Below are 12,678 nucleotides of genomic sequence, written 5' to 3'. Positions count from 1 at the left end.
ATTAGTAACAATTTTCTGTTGGCCAAGTAGAGATCTACTCTCCCTAACTAACCTGAGGTAACCCTAAAGGATTCCTCTTGTGATTTGGCTGAGATTATTATGCCTGTTCTCAACAGATCTCATTACTCTACTAGCAAAGCAATAGACCCAGAATTCACCCGTACTACAACAGCTCAACCTGTAGGATTATGTTAGTGTCACTTTTGAGGAAAAAAATGTATTCTCTAACCTTAAAGCCCTTTCCCCTCAGCTTCACAAACATGGAAGTTTCTAGTGTAAGTTTCACACTCAAGTAGAGTAAATACAAATCTGAAGATCCTTTTAAATTGTAGTATAAGGATGGGCATCTTCCACCCAAGAGACTGTACTCATTTTTTGTGCTCCTAGAAAATGACCCAATTGTTAGCCAGTTTCCATTATTAACCACTAGTTTCAAGTTACTCAAATCACTCAATACCTGCTCTGGTTAGCCAAGTCCTGATTTGAAGGCAATCTTCAGTAATTCTTAAAGACATTTATATCTTAAGGCTAAGCTTATATATGTGAAAATGTTGCTAAGTTTTGATTTCTCTGATTATAGTGATTTTTATCATATCTAGTGAACTGTCATTCAGGTATTACTTAAACTCTCTTATGATTTTGGTGACTGAGAATAATTAAAAACATCAAAAAATGGTAACAGATAATAATTACTTTTTCTACAGTCTAGGTTTTTACCCTGAAGCTTACTGATGTTTAAGATTTATATAGGTATGTTTTTGAATGGGTAAAAACCAGAACTGTCTCTTGTCATGCTTTGACTTGCTGGAAGTATTGAGATGAACTGACTCTAAAGTAAGTTAAGCTACATGGAATGCAATTTTATCCATCTGAGATGCTTCAATCACTTTGGCTAATTCTTGAATGAAGATTTAAAAACTACATTATCTAAGGTGTTGTCTTCTGAAAGCCACTTTGGTACCAATGTCAGTAGTCATATTTAAGGTATTCTTAAATATTCCCTTCTCATCATTCAGTGCAGTGTCCTTGGAAATAATCTGAAAGACCTGGTAGATAAATATCAGCACTATGAAGATGCCTCTTCGGGACTTCTCTCTGGGCTCCAGTCCTGTGAGACAGCAGCAAACAAACACTTACTGGAACCCATAGCCACAGATCCAAAAAATCTCCAGCGCCAACTGGAAGAAACTAAGGTAAAAGAAGCAAACAAGGAAGGAAGGGATGGAAATTTATCCATTTCTATTCATGAACCCACAAACCTGGAGGCTATTTTGTTTCTAGGTCCTACATTTGTAAGTATGTACAGTCTGGTATTATGGAGGAGGAGAATACAATAGCTACAGGAAGACAGAAGCAGAAAGGTCAAGGAAGATGGAGACTAGTAGGAGTCCTTAATTGGGAGATTGTAGTTGGAGAGAGCATACTCTGAATGATAGGGATAGAAGCTATGGGGTTGAGGAGTAAATGAATAAAGTCAATGAATAATAGTACTCAAGGGCATTTAAAGAAAAATGAGGGAGACATGAATATGTTTGCATATTAATAAGAAGCAGCCAGTAGAGAGGAAATATTTTGTGATGTGAGACCATGGTAATAATAAACGACAAGATTTTTGATTCAGCCAATTTATCTATGCATTATCAGATTTCTTGGATTTTAAAACTTTGTTGAGGAAATTTTCATCATTGGGTATCTACCAATTTAGTTTAGAAGACCAGTGGGATCTCCATTGGAATCTGCAGGCTAATTTTCTGAGAATGTAGAAATGGCTAAGAAAGGCACATGAATAAAAAAAAAAACCATGCTTTTAGATCATTAATAGCTTGTCCAGTGGAGAGGGTTATGACTGCTCTTTAACTAAAAAAAAATCAAACTAGTAGTTTAAGTATCTCTAAGCATACCTAACAACACAACAAAGTGAAGTAGTTTAAAAATGTAAAATCAAGCAGTTGATACACAACTCTTTTGCAAAGAACTTGTAAATAAGAAACTAGAACAACAAGATTGAAGTAGAAAGTATAAGCACATATGAAGAAATGCAAATTTGTATTGAAAAAAGCTGCAAATTGCTAAAGATCTGATTTCATGAATTTGGGGGGTTTTCCTACAAAAAATAGAGAAAAAACTTTTTTTTATAATGCTGTTATAACTGGGTTCAGAAATGGATTCGGTGCCCCAAGCCAGGTTAAGGAAATATAGCCTTGGGAATTTAAGTAGAGAGGAGACTGGTCATCTAAATATAGGCTCAGGGACACAATTTATACATTGTTGTATGGGAACACCCATTCTGAAAGTAGATTTGGGACTTTTGTTGTGTAGTTTCAGTTGTATGCAACCCTTTGTGACACCATTTGGTGTTTTCTTTGTAAAAGTGGTTTGCCGTTTCCTTCTCCAGATTATTTTACAGATGAAGAAGCTGAAGTAAACAGGGTTAAGTGATTTGCTCAGGGTCACACAGCTAGTCAGGGACTGAGGCCAGATTTGAACTCAGGGACTCCTGACTCCAGGTCTGGTGCTTTATCCATAGCACCACCTAGTTGCCTCACAAATTAGGGACGAAGAAATCAACTTAAGGGGAAGGTACCCAAGCCAAGATGGAAATAAAGGTGTCAGTAAAGGATAAAGGACAATGGCATTAGGTCATCAGTAGTAATCCAAATGGCAGGTGATAAGTTCCGGTCTTACACACTTAGAATTAGTACCTGTGTGTGTCAACATTCCCTCTTGAGAACTGGTGGTCAAGTTAAGAGACCCAGCCACTGTGTAGATCACTAAGATCAAAGCACAATCAGCAGCAAAACTGACCCAATAGCAATGTTAACTAGAGTTAATTAGAGCCCTTGTCTAGGACCAGGATTAATCCTACTGTTGAGAATGAGAGTTCTCCTGTATCTACTTGCTGTTTTTGTACACCAGCATGGGGGAGGCAGTTAGAAAGCCAGGAAGAACATTATAGACACATGCAAGATCATGTCTGAAAAATAGATTCCTAATATTCTGGCTCTCTGAATCCTTTATTAATGGTTGCTTTCTATTCTATTCTAAAAATAGATTTATAACAGTGAAAAGCTCCACTGTGCCCACTTCACTGAGGTATTACTTATATACTGTGAAGTTATAGTTTGACCCTACTGAGTGCTAAGTGAAAAAGTCATCCAATTCTGCAGGTTCTTCAAGGACAAGTATCCATCTACCAGGTTGCTGTGGAGAAACTGAAAAAAACAGCAGAAGTGCTTTTAGATACCAGGGGAGCTTTATTGCCAGACAAGAATGATATACAGAAAACACTGGGTAAGCTTATTAACTTCCTCATCTCTTGATTCACTACCTAAATGCAGCCAATTTAATAACTTGTAGGATTTTTTCCACTATTACATTCCTTAATTCTGTGAAACTATGTCTCTTTGCTCCTTCAGAATGCTGCTCACGTTTGCCATCAGATCTTGCCAGCAATTTTAGTCCAGCCACCCTGGCTTACTCAGCAGTCCCAGGAACTTGTCTTTAGTTGTAATTGCACATATGTGTTTTAATAGGTGCTTTTCTTTCTGATAAGATTAGTGAGCTCTATAAGGATGGAATTCACTCCTTTGTAATCTACCTTCAGCCTAGTGTAGTGATGTGTATTTATCCAATAGTTGTTCCATAAATATTGCTGAGTGAATAAAAGTATGAGTTTTTTAACTTTAGCTTTTTTGTTTCCATAGTTGTGTGTGTGTGTGTGTGTGTGTGTGTGTTTATGGATTCCTAAGTATAAAAATTAAAACACTTCAATAGCAGATGGTTAAGCATATTTCAAAACAAGTATAACATGGAGAATTCTAATAGCATATTTTAGACAGAAGGTATGATGGGACTTTGTAAAGTTTTTTGTGGAAGAATATTAACTCTTTTGTAATCCTACATACTGCAAGAAATTGTTCATGGGGCTACAGTTTTGAGAGATCCATGGAAATACTATACCTCAAGGTTATTTTGTTTTAATTTTCTTGCATTTGTTTACCAGCTGATAAATGATTACTGGAGAAATTTTAACCCATATACTATAAATGAAAATGTAACATAAACTAAAAATTTTAAGGACTTAAAAACATTGTTTAGTGATACATATGCCTTTTATGAGTACTGACTTGCTGGCTGTGTAGCTAGGTTGCATTTTTCTTTGCTTAGAATGTGATATGATCTTTTGTGATTTTAATACTTTAAGATCTTTAATACTTTAAGCATCCTAAAGACATTTCAGACTTTCAAAAACAACAGTGATGACAATAATAACCACCTAAAAACCACTGAGAGTCTTGCAGATTCTTTGTTTTGAGGATTGGCCTAATGGAGAATGGGGGGGAGGGCATGTTTTAAACTGTATTTTGTTTTCTAAAAATAAAAAAATTCAGCTCTTTTCTTGACATAAAGTGTTTCTGTTAAAGAGTAAGTACATAAGATGATACCTCTAGAGCTAGAAGAGACCCTTGAGGTCATCAAATCTAGCTGGACCCTTCAAAAAATGTTCATTATGTTAAAATGAATTGAATAGCTTCCTTAGGTTAAATAGGCTTATATTTACATAATGTTTATAAGGAATTTGCTGTTTTATGAAGATGTTCTAGAGGCAAAAATCATTTGCTGAAGTACTATCAAATATCCATTTATTAAAAATGCAAGAACATAGTTAACTTTACATCCCGAAATAATTATGAGTACCCTTGGTCAGTGACTAATAAATAAAATACTGATTAAAAACAGATAATTTGGCTTTTCCTAGGGAGAGATGATGAATACATTAAACGTTAGTGTCTTTGAACTTTTTAGTAGTCTAAGATCTATGATGTAATAATATTATATCGTTAGTATTGCAATTCAAAGCTCCTTGCCTAAGTGAAATCATTATGTGCATATTTACATCTCTAAACTATGCTTTAAGTTCTTATAACTGAAAATATATTTTAATTTATAGCATAGGGTTCAAATTTCTCTAGTAACCACTACTTGCTTCCCTTATCTGCTGGTAAACATATGCAGAAAAGCCTGAGTGTGATACCTCTTTGAAATCATCATCTGATCTCAGGGGAAAAATCTACATAGTAATATTTGATATTTTTTATTGTTTTAAGTGAATTTTTGATGCTTTTCTATTTTTTCTCAAATCTCCTTTTGAATGTACACATACCGTGAGTGCTTAGTGGGTGAAAAATGTCCAAGCCTTTGGTTGAACACTTAATCAAGGGCAGAGCTTGATAAATCTTGACAACTTTGTTTACTGTTTCTTATAAGCAGCTGTCTCTGGCTGGAATCTTTTACCAGATAGTTTTCAATAAGTATAGCTAATTTGAAGTGACAGATTGAGAGTCAGCCTTAACTTCAAATGTTTGCTGCTCTGATTTCTAAACAATTACGGGGGAAGTATGGGTGTATCTATGGCTACAAATTAAATTGTAAATGCAGATATATAGGGTGTCCCGAAATTCTTAGTGAAGTTTTAAGTTTTTATAGCTTAAAAATTTTAAAGTTTTATAGCTTAAAACCACACTAAGGCTGTTGGGATATCTTGTATATATATGTAGAGAGTAATTCTTACAAATTTGTATTAAATTTTCCATTTTGCAGTTTGACATTAAATTTTAGTTTCTGTGGTGCTGTATAGGATTTGTCATTTAACATGTTACTTTTTCCATTGAATTTTCAATTTTTTAAAATTCTACTCAGCATTTTCCTTAAAAAGTGAAGAAACAGGGAAAGAATTTTGATCTTCTCCTGCTTTTTTTTTTTTTGTATCAGATGACATTGTGGGGAGATATGATAATTTGTCTAAGTCTGTTAATGAGCGGAATGAAAAACTCCAGATTACGTTAACCCGATCCCTCAGTGTGCAGGATGGTTTAGATGAAATGTTGGATTGGATGGAAAGTGTTGAAAATTCTCTGAAGGAGCAAGGTCAAATGCCCTTAAACTCTGCTGCTATTCAAGACATCATCAGTAAAAATATGGTAAGTGTTACTAAGAAAACCCAACATAAAAATAATCTTTTTTCTTATAAATGGGAAAAAGAAGTCATATGCTTATATGAGAATGAGTAGATTTAAGAAGAATTTAAGACAAACAGGAAAATGGGAGTTGTTATACCTAAATGTTGAAAAAATATTGCTTTTAAACACGTGTGCACTGTCATCTTGACAGATATATGCACATTTTCATGAATTTTACATAATTTGCAGTGCTTACAAGGTGTTCTACCTTGTTTATCTCTGCTCCAAGCAGCTGCACATAGGTCAATCAGATCAACCTTTTTGTCATCTGTCCTTTTAAGACTTCTGACTGTGGATAATCCCTAGGCTCCATTGGATTTTGGGTTTTGTTAAGAATGGCAGTTCCTTTCCTTGTCTTTCATGCAACATGCCAGCTGTTCTCTTCTTTCCCTTAAAGAGAGATGTGGGGATGAGGTTCGTTAGGGGAAAGTTTAGACTTGTAATTCAATCCCAGCTGTTAGTGTTCTGTAGTCTCAGGTTATTCAAGCTGGATATGTTAAGAATGTCAATTTCTTAAGCTTTCTGTGATTTTATTTGTAAATATGCAATATATGGTTTGTTTTAGATGTTGGAGCAAGATATTGCAGGTCGCCAGAGCAGTATAAAAGCCATGAATGAAAAAGTGAAGAAATTTATGGATACGACAGACCCGTCTACTGCATCCTCTTTGCAAGCCAAAATGAAGGATCTGTCGGTTCGATTTTCAGAAGCCAGTAAAAAACACAAAGAAAAACTTGATAACCTGGACAAGCTAAAAACCAAAGTAGAATCATTTGAAAGACTTTCAGAAAAGCTTCAGTCATTTTTTGAAACAAAAGCTCAGGCTCTTGTTGAAATGGATGGTCCAGGAAAAGATGTTACTGAATTGTCCCAGTATATTCAAGTACGTCTTCTGACACCTAAGAACTCAAGCTCATTTAGTGAACTGGAATCATGTACAAATTTACAAATTCATAATTTGTGACTAACACAATATAGGGTCACATTTTTAAGTGCTCTTAAGTTCCTTTATAGCCACAAAAGTGTCTTAAAGCTCTTTTAAAACATTGCCTTCTCTAGAAGTTTCTTAACAAATTGGAATAAATATGGCTAACTCAGCACACTGACATTAATTAATGATTAATAATTAATTAGTTAATGACATCCTTTATATCTAATGTAGCAAAAGTAATATTGGCATAAAATATGAAAAAATTTACAAAATAAGCAACATTTAAATGACATATTTTGATATTTATTCATCTTAAAAATACTTCATTTCAGGCATCTTATTTATTTGCATACCTGTTTTGAATATATGAATCTTCATTGGGGTAGGATGCAGGATTCCTGCCTTTTGAGTAGTGTTCTTTGGAACTTATTTGCCAAGAGCATCTGGGAATGCATTATAACAGTAATGAAATTAATTGAATATTTTATTGTGTTACAGGAGTCTAGTAATGAAGTCTTAGAATGCAAAAAAGATCTTGAAACTTTGCAAAACCTCCTAAAGGAACTATCTATTCATGGTTTCCCTGGGGATAAGGCTTTGCTTTTGGAAAAAACAAATACTTTGTCAAAGAAATTCAAGGAATTAGAGAATACCATTAAGGAAAAGTAAGTGTGGTTTTCTCACTTGAACTTTATTCTTTCACATACAGATTGAATGATTTTTGAACCAACTGTATATGCATAAGTATTGGAATGAGTTTTATACATTTCTGAGTAGCCTTAATACTACTCAACTTGATGTTTTAATTAAAATGTCTGTATTCTATTGAAACTGATTACAATGTTTGTAAACATCTTTGTGAATGCAGTACTTCCTACACATAAATAGTATAAATTAGTTGAGAAGAAATTACTCAAAAAGAATTTTGCCAGTAGTCCATGATATCTTTTAAGGAGTTATTATTAGTTCCTAAAACTTTTTGCATATTCATTATTTCTGTTTGCCAGTGTGGAAATGACATTGATATCAGAGATCTGTCTAGTGACAGTCAAGAGCAATGAATTCATCTAAGTTATTTTAAATTGTGTTTACTTCTTAAAGATGCCTGCTGTTTTAAAGATGCCTTTTTCAACAATTATGTCTATGGGACAGATAAAGTATATGAAAACTTCAAAGGATGAACCTTAAAGTGAGATGAAGGAATTATTAAACTTCATCAAAATAAATTAGACTTTCATGTGAAAGCCCATAGAATATCTTTGCTTTCATTTATAGAAGAATTTTGACCCTTCAAAGGATTTGTTGAAGTTGAGGGTAAAGTCTAAGCAGATAAATGTTGCTTTTAAAACATATAAAAAGAGAAAAACTTAGCTGATCTCACCTATGTCTTGAGGAAGCTTTCTGCTTTCAAATTTGTGAGTACTCTCGGTCCTACTCAGAGATTCTTTTCTACTATGTCACATCATATACTTCTCTCCCATCAGATCAGACACAAAATGAAATTGATTTTCTTGTATAATCCCATCAAACTATTTCTTCTTTCAAACTGGGCCAATTTATAAGCTTTGCAGTTGTTACTAATTAGTCCAGCTTCAGGAATTTTTTATGTTCCAATATTCCACATGTACAACGCACATGTCACCCATGTGCTCAATGTCACTGTTTTGCCCTTTGCTCATGATCTGGGTAGATGTACTTTATCCTTATATCTAATCATACTAAAAATGTCATAGATTCTTAGTCCTTCTGTTAAAAAAAAAAAAAGAACCAATTAGGTGTATGCAGCATCAAGCAATATTTTACTTTATAGAGATTATAGCAACATTTTCTATAATGTTCATTTTTGTCCTGTGTCTTTAGCATGACAATCAGTGAGTTTTATTTTGCTTTTCTTACCTCACTTATTAAAGTTCTTTTCTTGTTTTAATACCTCCTGGCATATTATGTCATATAACATGAATAGACTAGGGCTTGTCTCCATTGCTTCTGAAAAAAAAGTTAAACAATTTACATACAGTCATATAGATTACTCATTCTCCTTTGAAACCCTTTTATATTTGTTTTCTTAACTGCTCAAGTTTTATTGGTATGCTTGGTATATTACAACTAAACTTTTATTGTCATATGGAACAAGTCACCCTGTAAAATGATGAAGCAAAATTTTAAATAAGGTTGCCCAATGTCAGGTAACTAGTTGCATTTTTATTGTATTAGGGATGTTTACTGGTTCCATATTTGGTGAATTTTGCATTACTTAATACATGACCAATCCTATCTTTTCCTCTTCCCAGGTAATAATACATCCTGCATTGTTTACACTAAAATCTGGCCACCTTTTATAATACCTTTGATAACCATATACACTAGCCAACATTTATAATGATTGTTCGAAAGAATAGCATTTTTAAAATTCTTGATTTTCAGTTTTTTTAGTGCTTTTTACAGTCATTTTCCATACTTGATTGGATCTGTGATCTTATCATTTTGGGTGCTCTTTCCTCACAGATGCAGATTACAGTCAATCTATGCTTTACCATTATGTGTTATACTTGTCTGTGTGTTTCCAGAAATCCTCCACATGAGACATACTCAAAATACTAGAGATCTAATGTTTAATAGTGCAGTGCTCAAGTTGCCTATCTGTTATTTTTTGCTGTAGATGGATTCATAACTAACCTACCTCCTTTTCCCTATTATTTTTTCTTGAATAATATCTTTTCTGTTTCTTGAGTGTGCCACACATTATGGCACTCCATTGTCCTTTGCATTATTCACCATTTTGATTCTTTGGAGACTGCAGTCTTCCATGATATGTAGCCATATACCATCCCTGGAGGATTATGGATATTTGTTTTAAAAGATTTATTTTAAACCTTGAGATTGTTGAAAATCCTGCAGATTTCCAAGTCCTTTTTAACTTTTCTCTTCATATAATTCACATCTGTACCTAGCTCATTGTCCATATCTAGTATCTCTCCAAGAGAGATGTATGGATGCACCAACTCAAAGGATTGCCCATTCAACTGAATGTCATAATCTGAGCAATATCAGCATTATCCACTTGGTTTTCCCCATGTGTATTGTTCATTGATCTTCTTTGAGTGACTATGGATCTTACTGGAAAAACTTGATAATATTTGGGGGCTTGATGCACAAAGTCAATCACAGAAGACAGGAGTCTTTGTATCATTGTCTATAGGGAGTCCATCTTCCATTTGAACTCTGTGCATGATATTCTTAATGACAGTGCTGAGTACCATTAGTAAGTATTTTTGTGCTTCACTTGATACTGATAGAGGATGCTAGAATAAAGTAATTTCTGTTATTGCCTCTGTCAGGGAGTCTTTTATGATTTTAAATGACACATGGCAAACATGATTGAAAGTTTCCTTATTGAAGGAAACCCTTAACAACTGTGTTTTGCTCTACCCCATAAAATTCTTGGAGGCCAAGTGTATTTCATTAAAAATGAAAACAGGTTACTATAGAAACACTGTTAGGTCTTCTGTTTTCCATTAATTTGTTGTTCTCATCCTAGAGGAAGGAATATCAGGTTATAAATGTAGGATTATATTGGGTTACAGGCAAGGTATGGACAATAGTTGTACAAGTTAGGTAAATATATTTGTTTTATGATCTGTACTCTTTCAGGGAGTACCCACATTGCTTAGAACATGGTTACATAGAAGTACTGTCCTCCTAATTCTATCCCCAAGTTCTTTTGAGAAGGACTAGCTCCTAAACCGTGATTTCTGGACACTTAATTTTCTACCCCATTTCCTTTCATTGTTTGATTTAGTAATGTATGAAGACTGAGAGAATATTGATATTAAAATTGTGGGGTTTTATATCAGGGGGCAATTTGAGATCTCTGAATGTATTATTTAGCATTTTCATATTCTATCTAACATGCTCTCTTCTTTCTATTCAAAACTGGACAAGTTTTTCATATTGTAAATGAACTTGTATTTTAAACTGGGGGTTACCCTTTGATGATACATCTTTCCTGTCAAGGAGATCAGATACTTATTAACCAAGGTTGTTTATGAGCAATTTTGAGCTTATTGTTAAAGTGATTGCTTTACATTGGTTAAGTTTCCATAAGAAATAGTGACACAGTTGATGTCTTTGCCTTTATCCATTTTTCAGGGTTAACAGCTTGTTTAGATAGACTGAATTAGAGTTTTTACAGTTTATTTTCTTTATACTTGTCTTCTAATTTGCAATCTGGTGGCAATTTTGACATTTAATTTATCTAGCCGATGGTCTGACTAAACAAAGACACGTAATTAGGCAGGACAGACCAAAATGTATAGCTATTCTCTCACTTTTCTTGCTTTCTGTTGGCATAACTATTTCTAATATTCTTATAAATTACATTGAGATTTCTGATCAGTCTATTTCTGCTTTTTTAGCTTTAGAATTAAATACTTCAGTTTACACAATAGCTGTAATGTTTTTCTACTTTAAGAGAAAATGAAATGAAACCTATTAGTTTTCCACTGAATGAATAATTAATCATTTCTGTGCAGATAGGTAGATTTTGTTTATGGCATAAAATTTACCCAGTCACTACCAAAGTCTAAACGTTATCCAGCTTGGGAAGTAGACATATAAGTTTGACTAGATTGATTTCCTACGTAGCTTGAAATGGCCAAGGAAGTACTACTATTCCTTCTATTAATTTCACCACAATTATAGCTGTAATCATCCTCTTTAGTGGGTGCAACATCAGTGTGATACCCATAGTAGCCACTATGAATATGCATGTGTATTTCCAGGATAAATTTGGAAAATGTAAATAACTCTCTTCCTCAAAGGCAAAACCAAAAAATTTATTCAGATCAGAAAGCCAATTTCACCATGGTAACAAGGAAGTTTATACGCATCACCAATCCAAGGAGCACCAACAACCCCAAGCCTTTTCTCTGTTAGACCTCCCTATCAACAAGCTCCCCTAGGCAAAATTCCTCCTTCTCTCACTCACTCTCTGCCTCACTCTCACTTCCTGCTCTACCCATTCCACAGGCTCCTTCCCACCATGGTCTCCATGTGACTCAGGCTGTGGACTGGGCCAAAGCTTAAAGCAAGTCACATGGGTCTATCAAGGAGCAGGAAAGATCTTCAAATTCCCTTAACATTACATGGGATAATAGATGCTTATCTCCTGCACCTTTTAAACTGTGATCCTCAAACTCATAGAAATCTCAAGATTCATCTGTCCCATTATGGCCCTACTGAATTTCTGTTTTATATACTTCACTCTTCCTCGAGATGGAGATGTTTCTGCTTAGATATTGCTTTTCACCTCTTGCTTCCCCAAGGAAGTCCTGAACTAGACAGATGAAACTGATATGAAAATTCAAAATGTTGAGTGCAGGAGCACCAAGAATTTAGGCAGCTGAACAGCTGTTTGTTCTGCTGTATTTGACTTAGCAGTTGCTAACAATTTAACCATTTTCCCTTCAGTGATACCTTTTGTCAGAGATATTGCTGATAAAGCCCTTGCGTATTCATCTGGAATCCATCATTTTTGTTGAAATTATTTTGTGGCTTTTGTTTGTGTAGAAAAGAAGCAATATCATCTTGTCAAGAACAAACAGAAGCCTTTCAGGTCCTTGTCAAATACCTAAAGACATGGATGGAAGAAGCCACAGAAAAAATTCCCATAATGCAACCCTCAATGGGTGCAGATGATTTAAAGAAATCTTTGGAAGAAACTAAGGT

General features: G+C 34.3%; 1 protein-coding gene across 27 annotated transcripts in view; it reads left to right on the top strand.

The window, feature by feature from the left end:
* The window catches only part of DST (dystonin), a 608,843-nt gene that overhangs the window by 462,221 nt on the left and 133,944 nt on the right, over positions 1 to 12,678 (top strand). For all 27 annotated transcript variants that reach the window (XM_072642521.1, XM_072642508.1, XM_072642527.1 and 24 more), the window contains 6 exons: positions 1,017 to 1,193; positions 3,168 to 3,291; positions 5,773 to 5,981; positions 6,586 to 6,903; positions 7,450 to 7,616; positions 12,520 to 12,676. In XM_072642521.1, the coding sequence (XP_072498622.1) occupies positions 1,017 to 1,193; positions 3,168 to 3,291; positions 5,773 to 5,981; positions 6,586 to 6,903; positions 7,450 to 7,616; positions 12,520 to 12,676 (1,152 nt within the window). The remainder of the gene's footprint in view (positions 1 to 1,016; positions 1,194 to 3,167; positions 3,292 to 5,772; positions 5,982 to 6,585; positions 6,904 to 7,449; positions 7,617 to 12,519; positions 12,677 to 12,678) is intronic.

The sequence above is a fragment of the Notamacropus eugenii genome, chromosome 2 (assembly GCF_028372415.1).
Source record: "Notamacropus eugenii isolate mMacEug1 chromosome 2, mMacEug1.pri_v2, whole genome shotgun sequence".
NCBI classification, from domain to species: Eukaryota; Metazoa; Chordata; class Mammalia; order Diprotodontia; family Macropodidae; genus Notamacropus; species Notamacropus eugenii.
This window is presented reverse-complemented; position numbering and strand designations above follow the sequence as displayed.